Source organism: Homalodisca vitripennis, chromosome X (genome assembly GCF_021130785.1).
Source record: "Homalodisca vitripennis isolate AUS2020 chromosome X, UT_GWSS_2.1, whole genome shotgun sequence".
NCBI classification, from domain to species: domain Eukaryota; kingdom Metazoa; phylum Arthropoda; class Insecta; order Hemiptera; family Cicadellidae; genus Homalodisca; species Homalodisca vitripennis.
Genome location: NC_060215.1, coordinates 138,773,585 through 138,799,353, shown reverse-complemented (window position 1 = coordinate 138,799,353; position 25,769 = coordinate 138,773,585). Strand labels below are relative to the sequence as shown.

The window sequence follows — 25,769 nt, the reverse complement described above, 5'->3', positions numbered from 1 at the left end:
ATAAGTAATTCCTGAATCAACTTTACTTTTACTTCTTAATTACGTTGCGGTGTGTGCAAACTATAAATCTACATTTCTATTTGGGAGACTAATGTATCAAACATATTAATGTCAGTATGGTTTATACTGTCCTGTGACCACAAAGTGTCTGTAAAGTACGAAAATACTAATAATGCATTAAACATTTCACATATGAAACGCAGTTAAGAGTGCATTATTAAACAAGTATTAAATATGAGATTCTAAGTAGTAAGGACTTTAATAATATAACTCCCGCATATTAAATCGTCTCTCTATACAGAACACATGTAATATAGTTTGTTTTGAAAATGGATTTGGCCTTTTCCACAGAGTTCATTTTTTCTATGTGGACATCATTTATTTTTAATAACCCCATACACATTACTCATCCAGAATGTTGAAGATATGATGATTTCGTGTACAGAATGTGTCAAAACTCACATAAAATGATTCAAAATACCTTTCTTACTATGAACGTGAATTGCGATTGCCTCATCTTCTATCTACCACCATCCTCCGAAGTCAGCGTACAAAACCTTTCCTGCAAACTAATTGCTGACACATCTCGAAATTTTGAAAGACCCCTTAGGAACTTTTTTAAGTAAAAAACTATATTTCGGAAAAATAAATATTTGGAATAACCTTCGGGTAAACGTCGTAGAAGCCAACATTGGTTGTTTTGGCCAGTTGGCCATATATTACCAATTTGATTATCTGAAAAGTCAACAAGGAGGTGTCTAAGGAATCTGTCTGATTCAGTCTGTATTAAAACTTCCAGTGTTGACGTTGTCGCTCATGTTAAAATGAAAATTCCCGAATTTTTGTCCTCTTACTATTAAATTATGTAGGTACAGGGCCATTCAAAACCAACCCAGAAATTTTATACCTACATATGTTTATTGCCAAATATGTCTCATAAAAACGCTCGAAGTTTCAAACTATTCAATTAATTTGCTCTTAAGAACGAAAGACGAATTTTAGTCACGATCACCGGTATATGCACCCAATGTTGCAAAAGTTCAGGAACACCCTGTATATTACCGCTTGTCTGTTGTTCGGTCCTTTAATATATAGTAACTGATAACGAACAGTTCACCAGTAATGCCCTAGCGTCGGATTTGAGGGTTTTTAAGGATTATTTATTTAGGTAGTGTTCGGTTGGTAGTAAAATTTTGTTTTAATTGATGTTGCAAAAGTTCAGGAACACCCTGTATATTACCGCTTGTCTGTTGTTTGGTCCTTTAATATATAGTAACTGATAACGAACAGTTCACCAGTAATGCCCTAGCGTCGGATTTGAGGGTTTTTAATGATTATTTATTTAGGTAGTGTTCGGTTGGTAGTAAAATTTTGTTTTAATTGATGTTGCAAAAGTTCAGGAACACTCTGTATATTACCGCTTGTCTGTTGTTTGGTCCTTTAATATATAGTAACTGATAACGAACAGTTCACCAGTAATGCCCTAGCGTCGGATTTGAGGGTTTTTAAGGATTATTTATTTAGGTAGTGTTCGGTTGGTAGTAAAATTTTGTTTTAATTGATGTTGCAAAAGTTCAGGAACACTCTGTATATTACCGCTGTTGTTTGGTCCTTTAGTACATATTGACTGATAACGAACGGCTCACCAGTAATGCCTAGTGTGGGGTTTCTAAAGGATTATTAATTTAGGTCGTGTTCAGTTGGTAGTAAAATTTGGTTTTCATTGCAGTTTGGTCTGTCCAAGAAAGCGAACGGTGGAATTTAGCACATTATAAATGTGCTTACTAGCACTAGTGTTACTCTTAGTTAGCGCACTGTGCTCGCCTGGAGTGCTCATCTGTCCATCCTGTTAAATGCCATTCATCTCCAATATCCTGATCCTAACTGAATGGACTATCAATATTGACTGTGGGAGCCGGGCTGGGAGCGTGGGAGGGTACCGGTAGTTTTTGTGGGCCCACCTGATCGCCGAACGGTACCTCCATCCTTCACTCGGAATCCGAACCTGTGCTGCGCCTCCCTCCTTCCGTCAGCTGTCGAAGCACAATGGGGAGGAGTACCCGGTTCTCGCTACCTGTGAGCGAACGCAGCTGTTTGCATCTCTCAAGAGACGCCGCCGCTCCTCCCCAGCTTCCGTGTCCGGCTCCGTGTTTGTGTTTGTGTTTGTGTTTGCGAATGTCCTGTCCGGGACAAACAAACGGTACCCAGGGACAGTCCGGCTGCGCCGCTATATCTGTACGCAACTAAACAAAACGAGTATTATGTTGCGTTCACTCGTGTTGCGTACGGAAAAGTATGGCAAAACTAATAACTGTAACATTTACGTCGTAATAAAAACACTGCAGTTATCGACCTTAAGAGCCGGCATTCTTGATATTTAGCTCTATAAGGACAATGTTAAGGTTAGAGTTTTTTATTACTTTAAATTTATCTGCAAAATATATAAAAGATATCACTTTAAAAATATTAGTTTTACGGTCAAACCTATTTTTGTATATGTTTATTAGTTTGTTCAGAATAGAAATCTCAAACCTTCTTGTGTTCCATCGTTGAAATATGGATTTTGAAACCCTACGGCAATGTATAACACCTTAAACAGTGCATTTGTCGACCTTAAGATCCGGTAATCTTCATTTTAACCCTATAAGGACAATGTTCAAGTTCAAGTTTTTTATGACTTTATTGAGTTTATCCGCAGAATTATTAAAGATGTGATGTTAAAAATATTAGTTTTACGGATCGAAATCCTTTTTGACATGTTCAGAAGAGAAATCTCAAACCTTCTTGGGCTTCATCGTTGAAATATTCCGAAAGTAAACACTTTAAAAGAAAAACTAAAAAAGGCTTAACACGTCGAAACACTTTTTATTTTCTGAATGACTAAAAAACGCATATAAAAATAAACTAAAAAAAGTGTTTGAATGCGAATTAATCATATCTTTAAAGTAGGCATATCTCATACTTCGATGATAAGGGTATAAAAGTGTGTGAAGATTAACATTATTCTTATAGGGTACCTATAACTAATGGGCATTTTTGCAATACTTCAGCGGACTGTAACGAAAAGCGTTAAATGCCGTATGCAACACGATTAAGAAGTTCAGAGATGTGTCAACTTTTTGTATGTAACACGATGAAGAAGTTCAGAGATGTGTCAACTTTTCGTATGAAACACGATGAAGAAGTCTAGAGATGTGTCAACTTTTTGTATGAAACACGATGAAGAAGTCTAGAGATGTGTCAAATTTTTGTATGAAACACGATGAAGAAGTCTAGAGATGTGTCAAATTTTTGTATGAAACACGATGAAGAAGTTCAGAGATGTGTCAACTTTTTGTATGTAACACGATGAAGAATTTCAGAGATGTGCCAACTTTTTTTATGAAACACGATGAAGAAGTTCAGAGATGTGTCAACTTTTTGTATGTAAACACGATGAAGAAGTTCAGAGATGTGTCAACCTTTTGTGTTTAGAATAGGCAAGAACGAGGGTGGGGTTAAATTGAGTTGCATATGGGGGGAGGTTTCTGTATGTATCCATGAGCTGAGGGTGAAAATGTTATCTTCAAAATTGATTTTCAAAACTAAAAAGCAAAAAGGTGAATAATTTGTTATTTCAGGTAGCGTCCATGAAAGGAACACAACAAATTATGACCTAACTTCCGAAAAAAAAACAGACACATTAGTTGCCTTTACCTTACTTTTCAAAGTAAATTCTAAACACAGCACTTGTTGGTGAGCTGGGCTCTACCTCAAACCCGGAGTCTCTGACAAGCGAATAAGAAAACAGTGACCGTGGTTCAACACATTAATGTGTGCTCCAAAGTATTGGAGCTATTAAATTGGACTTATGTTCGCCATAGTACCTGGTACATTCTCATTAACCTCGGAGAGTCTGCAAGCGCACTGAAAACATTGACTCTTTTGAACTTTGCACCGAAGAAGATTTATGACTCTCTCAGGTCAGAGCGTCCTCTTCAACGTAAATTCTAAAACACAGCAGTGTTTCAGTAGGTAAAAATTACAGAGCGCTTTACCCTGCTGACCCACGAGTTGGCAGTATTTCATAACCAGTGCTTTTGGAAGCCGGAGAATTATTGAAATGTTTTGAAAAATATTTATAATCACCCAAACACTATTCTGCTACTAAAAAATGATTAAAATACATCTTACAATACTAAATTTAAGTAAAATTTAAAAACAAACCAAGTTAATCCAAGTCGCTGCCATTCTTCACATCACAAAAGTTACTTTTACATCAATGATTGAATAATTTGGTTGAATTTGACTTAACTTTTGCCGATAGATGCCGTAATAATTTACTTAAATATATATCAGGTGTTCATAAATTCTCGCCTTTTTCAATAATATATGATTGAAACATTTGTGGGGCCTAAGACTGACTATTTTGCCTCTTTTCTGTTTTACATGGTGAACATCTCAATATTTTAAAGAGTAAACCTACATCTCGCCCCTTTAAATATTTAATTTTAAATTCCTTTATAAGGGAGAACGAAAGATAAAAACTCGTCCTTAAAAACCATCTTGTGCAGTTCTATACATTAAACAACAATTTGTACACTCACAGGTTATTTGACCTAATAAAACGAGAAATACTGTATTTCAAGATATGGGGTCTAATCTCTTATTCAGGTGGAAAAACATACTCATAAGATTAAAACTAAGGTCAAGCTAACATATAATAGATATTTCTTGTAGAATTTCACATCGACAAATATACTTAATCAACGTGAAAACACTTTTTGGACTGGTTTGAATACCTCTTAAAATTCTACGAATGTCATTCATTTTTGCAATGGCAGTGTCTTTTAACGACAATTACATTGACAAAGTATTCCCGTTTTACTTCTGGTGCTATCGTTGAGTATTCGGTGAAAGTTTTGTGTAACTAACTATATAATAAATTACAATTCGACGGAGCGTGAAACAAGAGAGATCACCTAAAAAGCATTAGTTCTATCATTTCCCAATGTTTTCAGTTTAGACATTGTAGAACAATCAGATGTGTTATATTGTTACTGAAGGGCAGTTTTACAGCGCAATTTGTGTACTGAGGAAGCCCTTCTGTCTTAAATGTACATGACTGTAAGTTTCGAAACAGCAAAATAATAAAAGTAAATGATTCATGTGATAAATTTATATTTGTAACATCTCTGTGTTGGTAAATTGTGGGCTATCTTATAAATATACAGAGAGTGGCAAAACTCATTACACAAATTTAGGATATTGTTCCTTAGATGAAATGAAAAAAAAAAACAAACAAATGTAACCAATGGTCTATCTTGTTTCGTTAAGAAAACAGGATTTTTATCGAAAAATCCGATAAAAAACGGTTTTTGTATTTATGCCTGTGGGTTTTATTCAAAATAAATAGCAATAAATTACTGTACAGATTAAATCCAAATTTTAACCAACTCTGCATATTTGTATTTGACTACAACAAAAGTTTAAATTTGCTTCACCCATGACGACCATTTAAAATTTTAAAGCCAGTTTACAAGAAAACGAACAGTTTCAGCGGAAAATCCCAAGGGAGGTAAAAATTCGTGCTTTTAATTTGGATTAAAACGATATCTCATATTTGAAAATCAAATAAGAATCACTTAGGTTACATTTGTTTTATGGAAAAACTTTTACCTCTATTTCTTTACTGACTTTGATATAGTTGAAGTTATAACCATATTTAACTGTATTTCTCTGAGATTTTTATTATTTTTACATGGACTTGTATAAATTTAAGATCTATCACCCTCGGTGTTATAGCGAGTGATATAACGCATTGCAAGTACATTTCAATTAAATTAATTTCACCGTCTTTATGTGGTTCGGATTCTACCTGCTTCGCAGCCCCAACCTCTCACATTGTTCTCAGCAAACCCTTATCCCCACAAGCAACTTTTCTTCCGGACGGGTAGAATGACTGTGAATGACCTGTATAGTATAACAGAAAAAATCTTGTTCCACAGATACAACCTATTTTGAATATTTCGACGCTTGCGTGGTTCGGATCCCGTTTAGTTGCAAAATTTTTGTATTCTTCAAACTTTATTGTAAAATCAATATTTTAACCAGTAAAAAAATAATATACCATTCCCCAAAATGACTTGTGACAAGAAAGACTTTTAGGCCACCCTGTATAGTTCAGTGTAGCTTTCCCATTCTGAAGGGAATAGAATTTTTTCCGGACATTTGCCAACGTTTAGTGATACAAAAAAATTATGAACACTACGTTTCGAGATCTGCAATATGATCTCTTCTTCGGACTTTGAAATAGAGGACAACTAGAACCTAAATCCAAATGTTTATGGGAATCGGTGCTGTATGGGATAAATACATGGGAAAATGGTCATTTACTGGATTATAAGGCCTTTCACTGCTGTGGTGAGCCAGATGGGATGAATAAGCTCAACAGATGTGTATTGTAGAGGAATGTGATGAGGGGTGAGTGAACACATCATAGGCCGTATAGTTATAACCGTAATATCCTCTTTCCGCACATAACGTCTAGATGTAGAACTACCTTACCATCACACAGAACTGCAGAAAGTAAGGATATATTTCGCTTGCAGCTGATTTTAACTGTGGGTGGCATATGTGACATAGAGGGACATACATACAGTAGCCAGTATCCATAACAGTGATCACTCAGCACTAACGTTTTAGTTTCTAGACATTACCAGCTTTATGGTCTGCAATGCAACTTGAAATATACTATGCACTATTTCTAAAGCACCTTTTTATCGCATGGGTTTATAAAATTCTCGAATTATTACAGATTTTATACATATAACCCACTGCCATATTGTAATTTCTATCATTGATACATTTTTTATCAAGTTATTGGTATCTTTCCATTAGTAACTAGACAAAACTTGAGATGTATTTAGTGAACGTTCTTTTTTTCAAAATTCAGTTTATTATTGTTTAAGTTGATAAGATGAATCCTGTCTTTGTAAAATTACTCTTCTTTTTATTCCTTAAGATATCGTAAATCAAATTCCCAATCGTTATAAAAAAAATTGCTCCTGTTCATATGAGCGATAGATCATAATATTAAATAACAACAAAAGTTTAAAAATCCAACTATTTTGTTTTAAAAAGGCGTTTGACAGTTCCAACTCTCACACCTAATTCAACGTAATGGTGGAACACGTTTATAAAAATCCACGTGAAAAAAACATGAGGCAAAAAAATCCAATATTAAATTTTTCATGAATTTTTTAATAACAACTTTGAGCTTGTCATAATATATTTTGGGTCAGATTCCGTTATATGCCCCCAACGCTTAAACTTCATTGAAAAAAGGTTTAAGCGTTGGGGGCATATAACGGAATCTGACCGGTAATTTCAAACGTTAATAACAGTTAGCTAAATACCTTTCCAAAGCTCTAACAGTGTAGTATATGTTTGTGATCAAAGGTCTGTCAAATATGTGTAAGTTGACGTCATTTCTGCTTTAATAAAACAAAGTTAATGATTCAGAAATACGTTTAATACTTTCAACCTGCACAAAGCCTTCTCAAACATGAAAAACAGAAGCGGAAAAACTTTGGTGTTAATCTAGTATTCCGCAGTGAAAATGGGTAAAAAACTGTAAACTTGTGAATTTTAACCTTTAGAAATAATTCTTTAACTAACAGAAAGAACAGCATTGAAAATTACCAGTTTCATAGGTGTTGTTTTTGAGGTACAATGATCACTAGATTAATAAGTGAATGGTATTTGGAAAATAAAGGTTACTTCCATATTTTGTAGCACGTTTTTCACCTTGAAATGAAGACAGAGAAGTATTTGGTGGCAATATGTTTTGGAATGGCAAACATTATATTAAGTTTCAGTTACTAATTTATTTGAGGAAATTTTCTAAAAACATTAGCTATTAATACGATTCCCTATAAAGGCGTTTACTATTGAGTATGTTGTATCGTATTAATGTTTTCTGATGTTTCTGAGATTTAAATGTAATAATCTCTTTCTGTAGTTTTATCGCTTAAAGAGTTCACTCTTAATACAAGTGATGGTGTTCTTTTAAACGAAAAAAAAAATATTATTAGCACCAATTTTCTGTGGTTTTCGCACGATGTTTTTTATATTTCTCCGTAACCTTTCAACTCAAGTTTGAACTCATCAACTGGAAAAGGTTCAATCATTGCAAAGTCGCGTATTTGTGTTACGTTTCACAATTTGTACGCACAGATTGTTCGTGTCGGAAGGCGTCAACCTGTGGTCCGAAAGTTTCTGGCCTCTATTCCTGCTCGGATGCCAGAGGAAAGAATTCTCTTTGTGAAGATGCCATGAGGTAGTGACGATGGTTCGGAATTCCTCTTAAGTTGAAGGCTCGTTAGTGAAAGATGATTGCAGATTTTTCTAATTTTTTTAACTTTAAATACTTGTTTTGTCCTGATTGTTATCACGTATATAGTGATCAAAATTCTACCTTTCGGTTAAATAAAAATTACTTAAAGGTAGTGAAGAGCAACAGCAAAATTTTAATTGAGATGACCCATTGATTTAAGCCTGAAATTAGTCGCACTTGAGACAAAACCTATGACACCAAGAAGACCAACTTTTCTCCCAATCCACCCCGAATTGTTATCACTTCAGCAAAAGTTAAATTCTAACTCTGTAACCTTAGTGTGTGTAACCTGTGTAGTGACCCCACCTACCAAGGTATTTTAGACCGTTTCTTCAACACGCATAGCTTCTCAAAGTGTTGAAAAGAAAATAATTGTAATAAAAAATTATGGTTACCTGTAAAGTCGGTTTTACGGGCGAAGATTTTACGTGACAACGTCTTTTTCTCGGTATAATATTTATTGATATGAATATTATTAAATTGCACAATAGGAACAAGGAATTGAATGAAAATAAGAATTGCACAAATTTTAACTATAGAAATATATTTTGTTTACTAAAACATTGTACATAATTTGAAATTAATAAAAAATTTTTATTGTAAATGGTAAAGTTGAATAAAACATTTACTAAAATTGGAATTTGAAATTCTTGCTAAACACAGTTAAATTCTAACTTCGCGCGTGGTGATTGGTCGGTTTAGTTCGTTTGTTCGTTTGTTTGGTCGCACTGTTATGACAGGTTAGAGGTTATAATTTGTTATTTTCAATGTTTGACTAGCAATACGCGCTGTTTCTTCTCAATCGACTGAATTACGATTGATTGCAGAGTGATTTAAACTAATAATTTACTTAACACTATCAACATTTGTCAATAGTATGACATAACCTATAAACTCAGTTTTCTCAACTTTTGTGTCAATCTAACAATTAATCAATCAATCATAGTTTACGATAATGAAATATCAGTGTACAATTATTTACCTTTATTGTTGTAGTTGTTGTAAATGACGAATCTAAGCACTCCACATTTTCACGAATAAACATAGTTATCTGCTTTATCCCGTGCGGCGGACCCACAGTTATCTGCTTTATCCCGTGCGGATCCCGTGCGGCGGACCCACTGGACGGGCATCGTAACGTTACCGGGCGTTACACTTTTTCATGAGTGACTCCGAGCCGCAACCTAATTTAAGACGTTGTCACGTCAAAAAATCTTTACATATACGATGTACAAATGCTCGGCTAGTGTCCAAGTAATAGCATTAAAATGGAGAAAACATATTTCTTTGACACACTGATAGGAGGAATTTTTGCTAGTATTATTTGATATGCATGTAGGTAACTATTATTGTTAGTACTAAGTGGGAACAATAATAATACATTAGCTGATAAATGCAGTACAAATGGCATCGCAATAGCCCCCTACTTAAAGATTTTAACGGTTGAATCTCTTTTGATGATATATACATAGTTTGAACTAATTATATTGTAATTATAAACGTTATACTTCAAGACTTCAAGATAACCTGCTCTCACCCAAAATGACGGGTGGAGGAGAAAATTTTAAATGAGATGAACCATCGAAAGATATATCTAACGTATGTTATTGAAGAGACAAAAGCAATGCCATCAAGAACATTGACCACTCTATCCCCAAATTGGTACCACTTGTGCAAAAATTTTATTCAAATTGGAATCATGTTGAGCAAGGGTAACTTAGAGACCTCTACTTTTCACATTTCTTCTTCTTTCATCAATATAAAAATAAATAATCTCACACACTGAAGTATATAATGACAAAGGTTTACTTACCCCATTATTTTTACTAGAAACCGCCCATTAAATCACCCATGTATTTACTGCGAGAGAAGAAAAATGTTTTGACCATCCCCTAACTGAAGGAATTTGTGAAGTGCCTGATGATGGAATCATTGATTCTGAAAGGCTTTGCGCAATAATAAAATAAATATTGGGAAATGTTTTATTCATTTACCAGTGATAGTAAATCATCCCTAACTGTTTTGGAAAGTGGGGTGGTTTGAAAAACCGTCAAGCACTTCCTCTAAGTGATAAGATTGCATATATTACAGGAAATTTAAAACTTTAATGTTTTCAAAATTTAAGTGGAGTGCATTTTGGAGTCTCGGTATGTAATTATTACATATAGTTGGATATAAATCTGTACTGTTTATATTACTGTTGTACAGTTTCAGTTATTTATCTATAGGTATGGTTTGTATAGTGTCTTTAATGTCAATGGGTTAGCTTACTCATTTTTAATAATGGAAATATAAAACAGATGAAGGACATTTTAAATTAGTGGCGTAGTCTTGTGTTGAAAAACACTAAACAACTATTCTGTAGAGTCAATTTTCCCCACCAGCAAAAGGTCTAAGATTGAATCTTAGTACGCAACGTGTAGATCTAGTTTTAGAGGCGGAGAATTGAACAGAGATGTAGAATCTGAGTAGCAGTCAACTGCAATTTATTTTCTGCCTACATGCTTATTGATCTTCCCTACCGAATGCTTGTTGGTAATATAAAGAAATATCTTTGAGAGCGAAGCATATTTTGCTCGTACAGTTATTATTGGTGACGCCGAATGAACCAAGATATTTTAAGCTATTTGGCCATACGCTGATTTAATTAGATTTAAAAAGTTTGACAGTGCTCACGCCTGTTCACTTTTAACAGTGCACACGAGTGTACACCCACATATACATGAGGTAATAGGACAGTCAGCGGGTTTTCGGTCCGCTCTGGAAAGGGCTTCTCTAAACGGCTTACTACCATCCAATTTAGTCTCTTCGTGCTTATGGTTTCCAAATTACAGCCTATGTGTGATTGTCTTCTGAAATTTTATCTCTTTGTAATTAACGACTAGATCCTTCACGAGGTGCAACGGTTCGTTATTGGCTAATTATATATTTCGTTATAGGCCTACATTGAAATCTACGAAATGTTCTTAGAGATTTATATTTCAATCCCTTCTTGGAAAGCTAAAAGTCTTTCCGTGGTCCAGCCTCACCCATTCTTAATTACTTTACCAGTAAGGCTTTCATACTTTGAAATTAGAAATTTAAGCGATTATTTCAAATAGTTTATGGCTGTGCTGAGTTTTAATTCATGAATACTCAATAAGTATAAAACATGTCATTGAAAATAAATAACCCAAAAGAATAATATGTGTAACATGACACGAATTAGACATACCTAATTAATTTTGTAATAGTGGAGTATAAAAATTAAATTCCAATAATTGACAAAACCACTATATTAGACAAACCGGCCGATCCTTTAAAATTATATTTAATGAACACATCAAAGCATTGAAGACATCATGAAATTCAAAATATGCTGGCCATTTATATGACACTTCCCATACATACATAAACATCGAAAACAATCTTGAACTTTTACGCACATGCAAAACAAGTCATTCATTGTCAGCTTTAGAACATTTTGAAATTATAAAAGTGCCAAATTTAATCTTAATTTACTATTAAATGACAAAGATTTTCTGAAAGAAAATGTATTATTCGATAGACATCAAAAACATATAAATTGATTACATATAAAATTAAATATAAAAATATAGCCACCAAGGTAGATAAAAACATATGAAAATTATTTCAATTATTTATTTACGTCATTTACCTTAACCTACAAGTAGTACCTGATGATGAATTTATTGAATTCGAAATGTACATTATACAAAACAAAATCTATAAGAAAGTGTTAAAAGATGTATTAATGTATATTTATATCAAACACTTTTCGAGGCTACATCTCTAATTTAGACAGCTGTCGCTTAAATATTTATTTTTATTGTCCAACAAGTAAATATGCTTTTTCCAATTTCACTTTATAAGGCAAAACTTGTTGATCTAGAACTATTTAGAATTTTAATACGGGACTTTTAATAGTTTTAGGATTAGTATGATCACTAAATATTAGTTGTTATACTGCAACGGTATCATATTTGTCTTCAAGGTAAAGTTCAGTTTAACACCTCTCAACTGATTGTGGTTCTCCAGGGAGACGTCGAAATATCTCAATATTATAATTGTGTTAGCAATGATTTGGGGTGATGTGGAGTAGAAAATTTTGAAGCTAGTCATAGTCCGAAATTTTTCTTTACAAAACATTAAAATTTGACAGTTTATTACTTTTTTTGTTGGCGATTTTAGTAATAAAGTAATACGAGAGGCTCTCCAATCACTTTTCAGAGTACCTCTGTTGCATTCCGACTCTCTATTACTTAATATGTGTGGGGTTTTTACTTATTCCTAGAAGCCAGTTTATCATTTCAGAAGTTCAACACATTGAAGTACTAACAGACTCATATGTTGTCCTTTAAAATATAGTAGACCTAGTCAACATAAATTACGTTTCTGAGGTTTTTGAAACCTCCTAAACAGTGGAAATGTTTTCTAAAACGTTTTATTCGTGATTGGGATAGCAATTCTTTAAACGCTAACTTTCGAAATCTCTGACTAGCATCAGACATCAGATCAGTGTTATATTTTTAAACAATTCTATAGAGTTAATAATGGTACATTTATAGCTCAATTTCAGTAAGTAACTCTGCACACCTTTTTAATTTTAAATATTCATAGCCATTTCTGTTCATACGTTGAAATATTGGACACATGACTTAGCCATGGTTGGAAGGATTGGTTCGATATGAATGTTGAGTTCAGCTCCAGTCCAATTCCCTCTTACTGCAGCCTCTAAACTCTGACGCTGTTACAGACTTGACTCCTGGAATCTGCAGCTGTTCGTTCGAAGAGATCCGAACAGTCGACTACGAAGCTCAAAACGAACAATTTACATCCCATACCCTTCCCACCATGGCTACGTTATTTTATTAGAAAACTCAGTTGCTCCACCGTGCTTAGAGATCATGTCGGAAACATCAGTGCACTCAATTGTGCACCTGATGAGATAATTACAATGCTAATTCTCCTGGATTACACTATATTTTATATTTTGTTATCTAGGTTCTCTGATAATGAAAAAATGTATATTGTTCGTCGATTTTTTGGAAGAACATGGCTCCAGATCCCAGAAGTCAAATCTGTAATAACGTCAGAGTCTAGAGGCTGCAGTAAGAGTGAATTGGATTGGAACTAAACCCAACATTCATAACGTTGAAATGTTGTTTTCATTATAACCTAAAGAAATAAATCCACAATCGAACCATTTATTGGTACGTTTTTTAATATCTCATGAAAGGTTCATTGTTATGAAGAGTTTCTTAAGGCGGCATTGAAATTTCTAAAGAAGGGCGGTATGAAAACGCCTACATAATGGCTAGTTCCTGCGGCAGCATGAAACATCAGCACTTGTTGGACACTTAGTAAACAGGTATTCCATTCAGACATTCTGAGATAACAGTCAGCGGCCACTACAGATGTCCACACATGTGGGACAGTGCAGTTTTTGTGGACGCGCCAAGGCGTGTTACGGGGATTCCTGAATAGGTTTTACAATTTATAATAATTTTGATAATTGTGTGTCCTAATACATTACTTAGATAATAAATCCTATTTGAACTTACACATAATTTGATTTATGGTATGGTCTACATTGTATAAATCACTTATTAGTAAAAACAAACAGTTTTGGACGACATGACAGATTATCAAAGGGCGACTTTATTTCCCTTTGACCTTTTGATTCCAAAAGTAATAGAGTTCTTCCTTCAACCATGAGGAAACTCTTTACTGAGTTTAAAGTCTCTAGGACCTTCCTAGTAAGGGTTTTTGCACAGGTGGACAGACAACTACACTAATTTAAGACTTATTTTGGTCGTGTCCTTAATAAATGACAACTGAACACGATGTTGTCGTGTCCTTTATAACTGACAACTGAACACGATGTTGTCGTGTCGTTTATAACTGAGAACTGAACACGATATTATTGTGTCCTTAATAACTGTTAACTGAACACTATAATATCGTGTTCTTAATAACTGATAAATGAACACGATATTGTCGTTTCCTCAAAAACTGACGACTGAACACGATATTGTCGGTCCTTAATAACTGACAACTGAACAGGATATTGTCGTGTCCTTAATAACTGACAACTGAACACGATATTGTGGGGTTCTTAATAACTGACAACTGAACACGATATTTTCGTGTCCTTTATAACTGAAAACCGATAAGTAGATTTTTTTTTTATCGAAATCTCTTCATTTTATTTCCTGATACTCAAAATCGATTCTAATAAGTTCAAAAAGCCCACGATTCTGTTCGAATCAAAGGTGTTCAATTTTTGTACAACCTTCAAAGACAGTGTCAATTATTCAAAGTAAATTTTAAGTTAACTTTAGTAACATGTGCATTGTTAGAAGTACCATACATTATTATGCATTTACTTTCAAATATTTATCTGCAACAATTTGTGAGAATGAAACTATTCATCATACTCAACAACGAAATATTACATTATTCGCTACGCAGAAATGGCAGGCAGATGAAATCTTGCGGTATATTTTGGCCCTTGAATTTTTAATTAGTTCTGAAAAGTGGGAATTTGTAGTAGGTCTACATGAGTATATGGTTGCTTGCTATTACACTGTTTGAAATCACCGCCTTTCTGCAGTCTCCAGATTCAATGTTTTCCAAGAGTAGATTAATCAGTCATCAACACAGCACAGGACACATTCTGCACAATTCTAGGGACATTTTCCTCGTTTCTATGTGTTACGTAATATTAAGTAACAATTGCAAAACACCCCCTGCAACCTCTTCAAATAATAACTAGTCGATGGCAATTTTACATAAACGAAAAAAAACTTATGCGTTTTATTCAATCGATTTTGAATTAAATTATAAATTACTTTGGTTTTCTAACTAGTTCTTATGTTAAGAAATACATTGATACGTTAATTTGATTCTCTTCACGACATTGGTGGTATTGCCTAGTTTTTTATGAAGCGATAAATTGTTTACAGCGTCCTAACTAGTCGCTCCAGCTGTTTTCAAAGTTACGATGGAAACTAATGTAATTTCAACTGGATGTTCCAGAGAACGTTCTTCCTCATGGATGAGGTCGTTCTATTTTATCGCTAGGTCTCCCTATCTCATCTCAGAGGTGAATAAAAGGCGTTTTAGGAATAAACATCATTCGTCCACAGGAATATCATTCCTCAGAATTGACTTCTATGTTCTTAGACTTTTAATATTATAAATATAAACAATAAGACGTGGATAGTTAGATAAAATTGAAGATAGTAACGACACTACGGCATGTGAACCGAACATGAAACTAATGTGATCCAGTGCATCATGAAACTTCCTGTTTTAGGCGAGTGGCCATCCCATGTTCTGGATAGTGGCTCTTGTAGTTTGCCATAATTATGTTTGTCTCCCATTCTTGGGTTAGCTTTACCGGTTCCGAATCACTGCCTCTCGTGGTTTATGGCCAATAGTTCTCTTGCTCTTCCTCCATTGTCCATTTTGCTCAGTGGTTCATCCAGTATCCAATCATCGGCTGACGCTGCTTCCGGGAAATGAGTTAACCTTTCGCCCAATAGTACTCTCGATTTTGAATCTTCTCATAAATTATGCAATTGTTCGCTCAGTTTCTGACAGCGGTTGTTTCAAGTTTGGATAAACGTATTTTCCCGGTTTTCGACCAATCCTATTTTTAACGTATAAAGTTATCAGACTGTTTTTTAATTGTTATTGTTATAATTGTTATAATTAATCTACTCTGAACTATGCGAAGTTCTGCTTGGGACGAAAACTCACGTTTAAACTATAACAGAAACTGAATAGAGGATAGCAGTAACCTGGAGATAGTACCCAGAGGCAAAACTGGTACACAGATAAATTAATTTCCATTACGTGAAATAATCCTTTCGTTCTAAAACATTCAGTGTATTTCAGTAGTTTTAGAGAGCAACTTTAAAGTTATAGAGGTGACAGTGATTTACAATCTTCTTTATTTTTCCTCTCTCTCCACCCCCGACCCCTACCCCTCGCCCACCGCTCCGACCCACGAGTTAACTTGAGGGTTTTGCCCTCGGCAACATCGGGTTCAACGGCCCAAAGAGCTTCGGATTACCTGTACAACCAACCCTGTAGGGGTATCCTTTCCAACTCCTGTACGCCAATTATTGTTTCTGTACCACTTGCTGTTACCAGTGGCTAAGCTGTAAAACGTACGTTTTTACAAAGTATTGACTCTAATATGCTATGTAGAATTCACAGTGATTACCTACTGGGCCGTATACGTAAACTGTGCAGCGCCATGCAGGTTTAGGCTAATTTGAATCTCTCATATCAAGTTACTCGATTTTACTAGAGCCACGTGTGTGTTGGGTAAATATAAAATTGTGTTAGAATTGAAATGTTTTATAAGCGTTTGACTCTAAAATATTAGTGTATTCTTAACAGCTGAATTGCTAAAAAGCACGAAACAAACAAAATTGAACCTTTTTTGAAATATTTCAAAAGTTGTAATTTAATATTTAGAAACAAACTTTATTTAGCAAAACGCTAATTTTTTAACACGCAAAAATAATTTGGATTACTACGATCACGCCATTTATCATGTAAGGAAAAGTACAACGGCAAAACATTCATCTATTACCCAGAACCCAGAGTCATCAAGCGTGATTACCTATTTACAAGATCTAATTTGAATTTAAGTCTTAATATTCTGAAAGTTATAAAATAAAAATTTGTATATGCGGAACACGTCCTCACATAAGATCAGTAAAAGTTACAAATGATTAATTAATACAATTAATTAATATTACTACCCAATAGCTTCAATGTTTAAAAGGTTGATTCTAATTCTACATTTATCAATATGCTTAAGAGGTACAATTCTCCACTAAGATTATAAGAACATCGTTACCTCGTTTTCGTTAACACTGTCCTAAATCAATATAATTACTACGCAGTTTAACTATGGGAACATATTATTTGTTGATTGAAAGGCTTGAATATGTTTCTCCTACGAATACGGGTGTTGTCATTTCTTTTTTCCGGCAACTAGTGAAAAAAGGCCTCTCTGTTCTGCGTGAGTCACCGATTTGTGTGTACAAAGATTTTTAAATTTTTTTGTTTTTTACTTTTTTGTAGTGTTTAAAACCTTACATTTCTGTTGATAATAATTGACACTGAGTTTTACAGTGCTTTATTTCTCGGACAGAACTTAAGCTTTCTTAACCTTTTAAGGTTTGAAACCTGAAAAAGACAGCAGACGGTATTCTCGAAACGTCATACTGTGTGTGAGATATGAAGAGAGCAAAATGTTCGTACTGTTGTTCTTCTTTCAGATATTATACCGCTAATAACAAACGCGGAACAAATATAAAATTTATATGATTTTTTTTAGAACTATATTCAATCTCTACACTGTCCATTCAGACTGTTTTTCAACACCTTAAAATTTTAGACAGTGAATTTGTTCTTTTAATATAATCAATATACTTAATGAATATATTTTCAAATGTTTAAGTCAGTAAGGAATCGATTTTTCAGTAATACACTGTGTGTTTAAGACTTTAATTTGCGTAAATGTCATTAGACCCCATACACGAAGAGAAACAGCAAGTTCAGTAGCTGTTTATTTATTTCACTCTTCATTATTTTTATTTAACATGTTTTTAATTCATAACAATAATATTAATGCACGAATCTCTGTTATAGCCTAATCCCTAACGTTGCCTAACGTCACCGCATGAGTCACAGAGTGGGTGGATATTGCCTAAGACATTGAGTGTACAGAAGTACACGCTACATTGTAAACCAACTGTAATTGTTTTTACAGCACCAACTGTCTGGGACGTGTGTGCCCAATGTAAACCACTTCGGCGACCGGACATTGTTACTCGGTATAGGGCACGTTCCTGTCCGGCCCGAGTAAACTGTTGACATCGATGGCTTCATTGTAGATCCTGGCCTGAAGTGGCACAATAGCGGTAGTCGGTCTGGGTCACCACCGTCGTACCCCCTACAACTGCAGACTCCGGAAGCTGTGACATCACTCCTCGGGGGGTCTGTGTGGACTTTTACCTCCTTTAGCAACAGGGGGGGGGGGTGCAGCGGCAGTTCATGGACATGACTAGGCTCTGGCACTAAACCCCGGGGACGTTATTCAGAGCGTGTACAGCAGTGGAACTATACCTCCCGGGGGATTTAGTTTCAGTCTTTGTACATATACAGGTTCTGGGACTACACCCTCTGGAGCCTGTGACGTCACTGCTTGGGGGGTCTGTGTGGACTTTTACCCCCCTTAGCAACGGGGGTTGGGTGTAGCGGCAGACCATGGGCATGGCCAGGCTCTGGTACTGTTATTCTGACCGTATACTTGTACACCTGTGGAACTACACCCCCTGGGGGGATTTAGTTCCAGTCCTTGTACATGTACAGGCTCTGGAACTACACCCTCTGTAGCCTGTGACGTCACTCCTCGAGGGGTCTGTGTCCTGGTTACGTACCTTTGGACTTTTACCCCCTTAGCAACGAGAGGGTGTAGCGCCAGTTCTTGAACGTCTCCACACTCTAGCACTACACCCCCCCCCCCCCGTTATACAGACCATTTATGTGTACAACAGTGGAACTATACCCCCCTTAAGGTGTGTGTAATATCAATCCTTGTACATCCAGGTTTGGAGTTATACCTCCACATGTGTGACGTTACAATGACGTCAGAGGCACCAGGGGTGTAGTATTAGAGGAGGTGCACTGACACAATATCAGTCTCCTGAGCCTACCATTCCCCAAAATATCCGAAATACCGAGAGAGACGAAAACTCCAACCGTGTAAATAAGAACCAGCAGCTGTTACATACGGAAGAGATAATTATTTAACTGGTTGTCCCGCAGTTTTGCCTGAAAGCTTCCCGACTGTAACCCTAGAAACCTGTTAGTCCTCAATACAGGATATATTATACAACAGAAGACCAATACCTGCAACCGGCAGATCCTGCTGCCACGGTGTATTTCCTTATACTGTAGCGTAATAAAATACATTGTATAAAATATTTTTAAATTAATTATCTAATGTATTATTATATTAACCTTCGGCCAGTAAATTAAATGTTACCTTTTTCACCTTATATGTGGAACTAGTATTATTTATTTAGTCATAATGTATTAATCAGTTCTTGTTCTTGTTGTGTTCAGTGTAATGTAGTTTTTGTTCTTTTTTGTCTTAATTTCGAATGCAAAGTTAAAATGTATTCTATTTACACGAATATTTATACAAGGAACCATGTTAAAACATGAACACTTGTGTTTTTTCCGTCAGAATTAAGTTAACCTACTTTTGTTTGCACCCTAGATGTGCAACAAAATATAATAGGGTCATTTTTGCTTAGCTAGTGCAAGATCATAGTCTAGAATTTCTGGCCATTCTTCAATCTGTGGCACAGCTCTTAAAAACTTTTATAATTGCACAAAAAAAGTTTGGAACTTGTAAATATGGGCTGTGATGTTAAAACACACGAGTTAGTTCAACAACTGATATTATAATTTATTTAAAAAATTTCTTAATACAGGACACACAAAAATAGGAAAACTTTTAATACAGTAGTGTAATTGAATATTTAGAGGGGTAACTATTCTTTTTGTTAGCAACATGGAGTCTAATTTGGAATATATATATATATATATATATATATATATATATATATATATATATATATATATATATATATGTGTGTGTGTGTGTGTGTGTATATATATATGTATGTATGTATACGTTGACTTATATGTACAATGTACTAGCCGTATTAAAAGTTCTACCCCCCTAAACTTTTGAATGGTTGGGAATTTTCAAATTTCCCATGAGGTAACACATCTGGCGGTATCTCAAATTAAAAACCATCGAAAAAAATCTAATTAGCTACCATTATTTCAAAAATGGCCAAGTTTTGAACAAAAACAGAGTTTTCAATTCATGTTAGATGTATTTAACTTGTATTTAACCCATCGTGTGGCACTTGAATTTAAAACTTTTCATCAAAGAAAAAGATGGAGAAAATTTGTGGTATTTAAGTGTTCTCAATCAAACAAGAAGTTAGAATTTTAGCTTTGTTCACACTGAACTCATTTTGTAAATAATTACCAGAAATATATTTTCTTTGCGTCGATGATTTTGTCTCATCATAACCATTAGTTTCAGATTTTACTAAATGGGTCATCACATTCTAAACTGAATTCCCTTTCACCCCAAAATTTATTTTGAGGCAGAGGAGGGTGATTTAAAATCCATCAAACACACCTTTGCGTGGTGTTATTACATATTCTCAAAGGCAATTAAAAAATTTTCAGCTAATTAACAAATATTCCCCTCCCCTCTTTTTGCACATTTTGTATACTTACAGTAGTTGCGTAGGCTGACGTATTGTGTATGTTGGTTATGTGTGGAATTAAACAAATGTTTTCAAGACAGTTAGATAACTGTAAGTATGGTTCCTTGATGACGCCTTTCACAAGGTACGTCAAACTTGGGCAGCTGATAATCCTCCATTTGAAACTTCTAGTTGCTTTAATTTACTAATGTTTCTTTTTTGTTCTAGGTATGTGGCCACAAAACGAGAAACAGTCTTGTGAGTATATAATTGATTTATAAAAATCATTCGTTGCGTATTTTTATGCGGTTACTTTAATTAGGCTAAGAGTAGACTCTACAAGCGTACACTGCAGGCTTTAAATATAGTCAATCATTATACTTATGCGGAAGAAAATTTTGAAGTTTTAACGGTAATTTGGCACTAATAAAGTAAAATGGCCGTTTGTATTCATTTAAAATATGTAGTAGGTCAAGAAATGGTGAAAACTGTTTTGGTTGGGTTACTTTTTTCACAATCATATCGCTGAGAGCTTTTTCGAAGACACAAAATCGTTAAAAAAATGTCTAAGTACTCCACGAGGTCTAGACTAAATTTTAGTAATATTTAACCGGGCTCAAAGAAAACGTTAGAAGGAATGCAGACTTTTGCCTTACGGTATTTGAATTTTAAATCACGGGAATGATATGTGTTTTTAATGGCTTAATCTCTTAAGAAAGTAACATTTTTGTGTGTGTATAATTCTAGAAAAGTAATAAAAATTCTACTTGAGGAAATTACATTTTTTATGAAAAAAGTAAACATGTAGTTAAATTTAGTTACCTTTCATATATATACGTTATAAATTCCTGTGCGCTTGATTATAAGAAACCCAAGATATTACTTTAACTGGCTACAATTTTTTATGAAATTAATTTTTTAATGTAACTTTCCTGCTTGTAACAGATTTTGAAGACCTGAGACTAAAAAGTTTAAACAAAATTTTTTTAACTTTCATAAAATTAGTTGTACCATCTTTGTATAACCTGGATTATTGTATATTCACTGCGTTTAATGAATATGATCTTTCTTCCTTTTGTCAATATAAATATTTTTAGAATTATAAACCGAATGATGCGTGGTTTATGTTTTATTGAAGTATTTGTATTTAATACTGACAGTAAAAAAGAACACAAAACGCAAGATAGCATTGCGGCATGCCAAAGTAGCTTACGATTGCCTACAGTGTTTATAACGTAACCATAACCTGGACCTCTCCGTCCAACTGCTCAGTTGATACGCCCAGTAATGCCAACTTAACTAAGCGCCTTTAGCGAAAATTCCCCGCCGCTCCGCGCCGCTTTCTCCAAATCCACGCGAGCAAACCTACTCGGTCGGATTTCTTTCCAATCAGATTTCACCGAAATTCTTTCTCCGACTGAACACAACTCCGAGTTTCGAAACTGTACGCGAGTGATACCGTACAGTTGCGACTGCGGTTCGGTCTGCAAACGTAAAGTTCTCATACTGTGTCGTCACCACGGACCGTACGAGGAAGGCAGTTGCAACACCTCAGGACGTAGGGAGTCTCCGTCTTTGGTGTCGACGACCGAACTGGCTTTCAAACATTACTCACTCGAACTGTGAGTAAGGTGGTGAAATCGGATAGTTATTGTTATATTTATTCTAAATTCCAAAGCCGATACTATAAATTCCTTCTTGGAGGACCGAAAAAAATAATGGTTAGGCTAGTCTTAAGATGAAGAATTGTACGTATTTGAAGCAGTAAACTGGCTAACAGTAAACATTTAAAGGCGAGGTTATAATATTTTTCACAATACGCTCTACATTTTTATTATACTTTAAATATTATTAGAAACAATTACGTTGTTTTTATATTCAGACCAATTTTATTTACCCGCGCAGTGTCTTATTAGGAAACATGCCACGTTTTTAAATATAAAAATCTAATTAAAAAAATGACATTTCCTCAAATAGGATATCACTGAAAAACATGTCAATCTCCGAGGTAAAAATTACAAATGTGTACTGTAAAAAACCCCTTTCTGTAAAGCCGTTTTTCTTTGGGCTTGGATACAATTTCTTAAAATAACTATTTTAATGCCTACATTACAGATAGTTTTTTCTGGTTTCTGTATTAGGGAAGGTATTGTAACGGGCTATGAGTAGGAATTGAAAAATAACCGAACAAAAACCGAAGGGAAAATTTACTAATATAAAATCTAATTTAAAAAAATGACATTTCCTCAAATAGGAAATCACTGAAAAACATGTCAATCTCCGAGGTAAAAATTACATGTGTGTACTGTAAAAAAACCCCTTTCTGTAAAGCCGTTTTTCTTTGGGCTTGGATACAATTTCTTAAAATAACTATTTTAATGCCTACATTACAGATAGTTTTTTCTGGTTTCTGTATTAGGGAAGGTATTGGAACGGGCTATGATTAGGAATTGAAAAATAACCGAACAAAAACCGAAGGGAAAATTTACCAATATAAAAATCTAATTAAAAAAAATGACATTTCCTCAAATAAGGAAATCACTGAAAAACATGTCAATCTCTGAGGTAAAAATTACACATGTGTGTACTGTAAAAAAACCCTTTCTGTAAAGCCGTTTTTATTTGGGTTTGGATACAATTTCTTAAAATAACTATTTTAATGCCTACATTACAGATAGTTTTTTCTGGTTTCTGTATTAGGGAAGGTAATACAGGGAACGGGCTATGATTAGGAATTGAAAAATAACCGAACAAAAACCGAAGGGAAAATTTACCAATATAAAAATCTAATTAAAAAAAATGACATTTCCTCAAATAAGAAATCACTGAAAAACATGTCAATGTCTGAGGTAAAAATTACACATGTGTACTGTAAAAAAACCCTTTCTGTAAAGCCGTTTTTATTTGGGATTTGGATACAATTTCTTAAAATAACTATTTTAATGCCTACATTACAGATAGTTTTTTTCTGGTTTCTGTATTAGGGAAGGTAATACAGGGAACGGGCTATGATTAGGAATTGAAAAATAACCGAACAAAAACCGAAGGGAAAATTTACCAATATAAAAATCTAATTAAAAAAATGACATTTCCTCAAATAAGAAATCACTGAAAAACATGTCAATCTCTGAGGTAAAAATTACACATGTGTACTGTAAAAAAACCGTTTTTTCTTTGGGCTTGCATACAATTGCTCAAAATAACTACCTATTTTAACACCTACATTGCAGATAGCTTTTTTCTGGTTTCTTTATTAGGGAAGGTATTGTAAAGGGTTATGAGTAGGAATTGAAAAATAACAGAAACAAACCCGAAGGGTTCCGTTTCTGTTGGTTAATTCCTTATAACTATCGCTTAATAGAACGGGTATATAAAGCTGTTATGAATATTCCTAGTTGTTACCCGCAGCTCCACCGGTGAGTTCTTTAGATATGTGAGTCTCATGGTATAAACGTATGAAGTGTTAAGTGCGTTGTAAGTAATGCGTGAAACAGCTCTTTGAGATAATATGTCCATTCAAAGCAATGGCGAGGCGAGGTTTGCAAACATCACGGACATCAATGCAATGGTTTACTATGAATATTGCATTTATGCACTTTCAAATGCGACAAATACGTCAATGATTGTCAATTTTATCACTCATCATTAATCTCCATACGCATGGTTTATGTGAGGTACTCTGACTACTAAACGTAAGCTATTGTCATTGAAACAATTATATCAATATTTGTCTAGTTAATCTTTTGTCATTGATCTTCCTTAAGCTTTATGCATCAACATTGAGGTAGAGCGCCTCCTAAGTTAATGTGAAGAATACGTCAATATTTGTCCATTTATTCTGTGGTCGTTGATCTCCCTTACGCTTTATACCTCAACATTGAGGTAGAGCGCCCCCTAAGTTACTGCGATGAATATGTCAATATTTGGCAATTTAATCTGTGGTCATTGATCTTCCTTAAGCTTTATGCCTCAACATTGAGTTAGAGCGCCCCCTAAGTTAATGTAATGAATATGTCAATATTTGTCAAGTTAATCTGTGGTCATTGATCTTCCTTAAGCTTTATGCCTCAACATTGAGGTAGAGCGCCCCCTAAGTTAATGTGATGAATATGTCAATATTTGTCCATTTATTCTGTGGTCGTTGATCTCCCTTACGCTTTATGCCTCAACATTGAGGTAGAGCGCCCCCTAAGTTACTGCGATGAATATGTCAATATTTGTCAATTTAATCTGTGGTCATTGATCTTCCTTAAGCTTTATGCCTCAACATTGAGTTAGAGCGCCCCCTAAGTTAATGTAATGAATATGTCAATATTTGTCAAGTTAATCTGTGGTCATTGATCTTCCTTAAGCTTTATGCCTCAACATTGAGGTAGAGCGCCCCCTAAGTTAATGTGATGAATATGTCAATATTTGTCAAGTTAATCTGTGGTCATTGATCTTCCTTACGCTTTATGCCTCAACATTGAGGTAGAGCGCCCCCTAAGTTAATGTGATGAATATGTCAATATTTGTCAAGTTAATCTGTGGTCATTGATCTTCCTTAAGCTTTATGCCTCAACATTGAGGTAGAGCGCCCCCTAAGTTAATGTGATGAATATGTCAATATTTGTCAAGTTAATCTGTGGTCATTGATCTCCCTTACGCTTTATGCTTTAACATTGAGGTAGAGCGCCCCCTAAGTTAATGTGAAGAATACGTCAATATTCGTCCATTTATTCTGTGGTCGTTGATCTCCCTTACGCTTTATACCTCAAGATTGAAGTAGAGCGTCTCATGAATTAATGTGATGAATATGTCAATATTTGTCAAGTTAAACTCTGATAATTAATATCCTATAGTTTATGTCTTAGTAGTGAGGTACACCGTCTACTAAACATAAGCTATTGTCATTGTTACTAATATATCAATATTTATCAAGGTAATCTGTGGCCATTGATCTCCCTTACGCTTTATGCCTCAACATTGAGGTAGAGCGTCTCGTATACGTTAAACTGTTAATGTGATAAATGTGTGTCACCTCAATAGTGAGACGACAAATATTTACAATAGATATGTCCTCTAAA

General features: G+C 34.6%; 1 protein-coding gene across 3 annotated transcripts in view; it reads left to right on the top strand.

Moving 5' to 3' along the window:
* Nucleotides 1-25,769, top strand: part of LOC124369905 (probable nuclear hormone receptor HR3) — a 251,296-nt gene that overhangs the window by 87,622 nt on the left and 137,905 nt on the right. The window contains exon 2 of one of the 3 annotated variants that reach the window (XM_046828073.1): nucleotides 20,932-20,961. The exons of the other annotated variants lie outside the window; for them this stretch is intronic. Within the exon in view, the coding sequence (XP_046684029.1) occupies nucleotides 20,934-20,961 (28 nt within the window). The 5' untranslated portion in view covers nucleotides 20,932-20,933. The remainder of the gene's footprint in view (nucleotides 1-20,931; nucleotides 20,962-25,769) is intronic. 3 annotated transcript variants of the gene reach the window in all.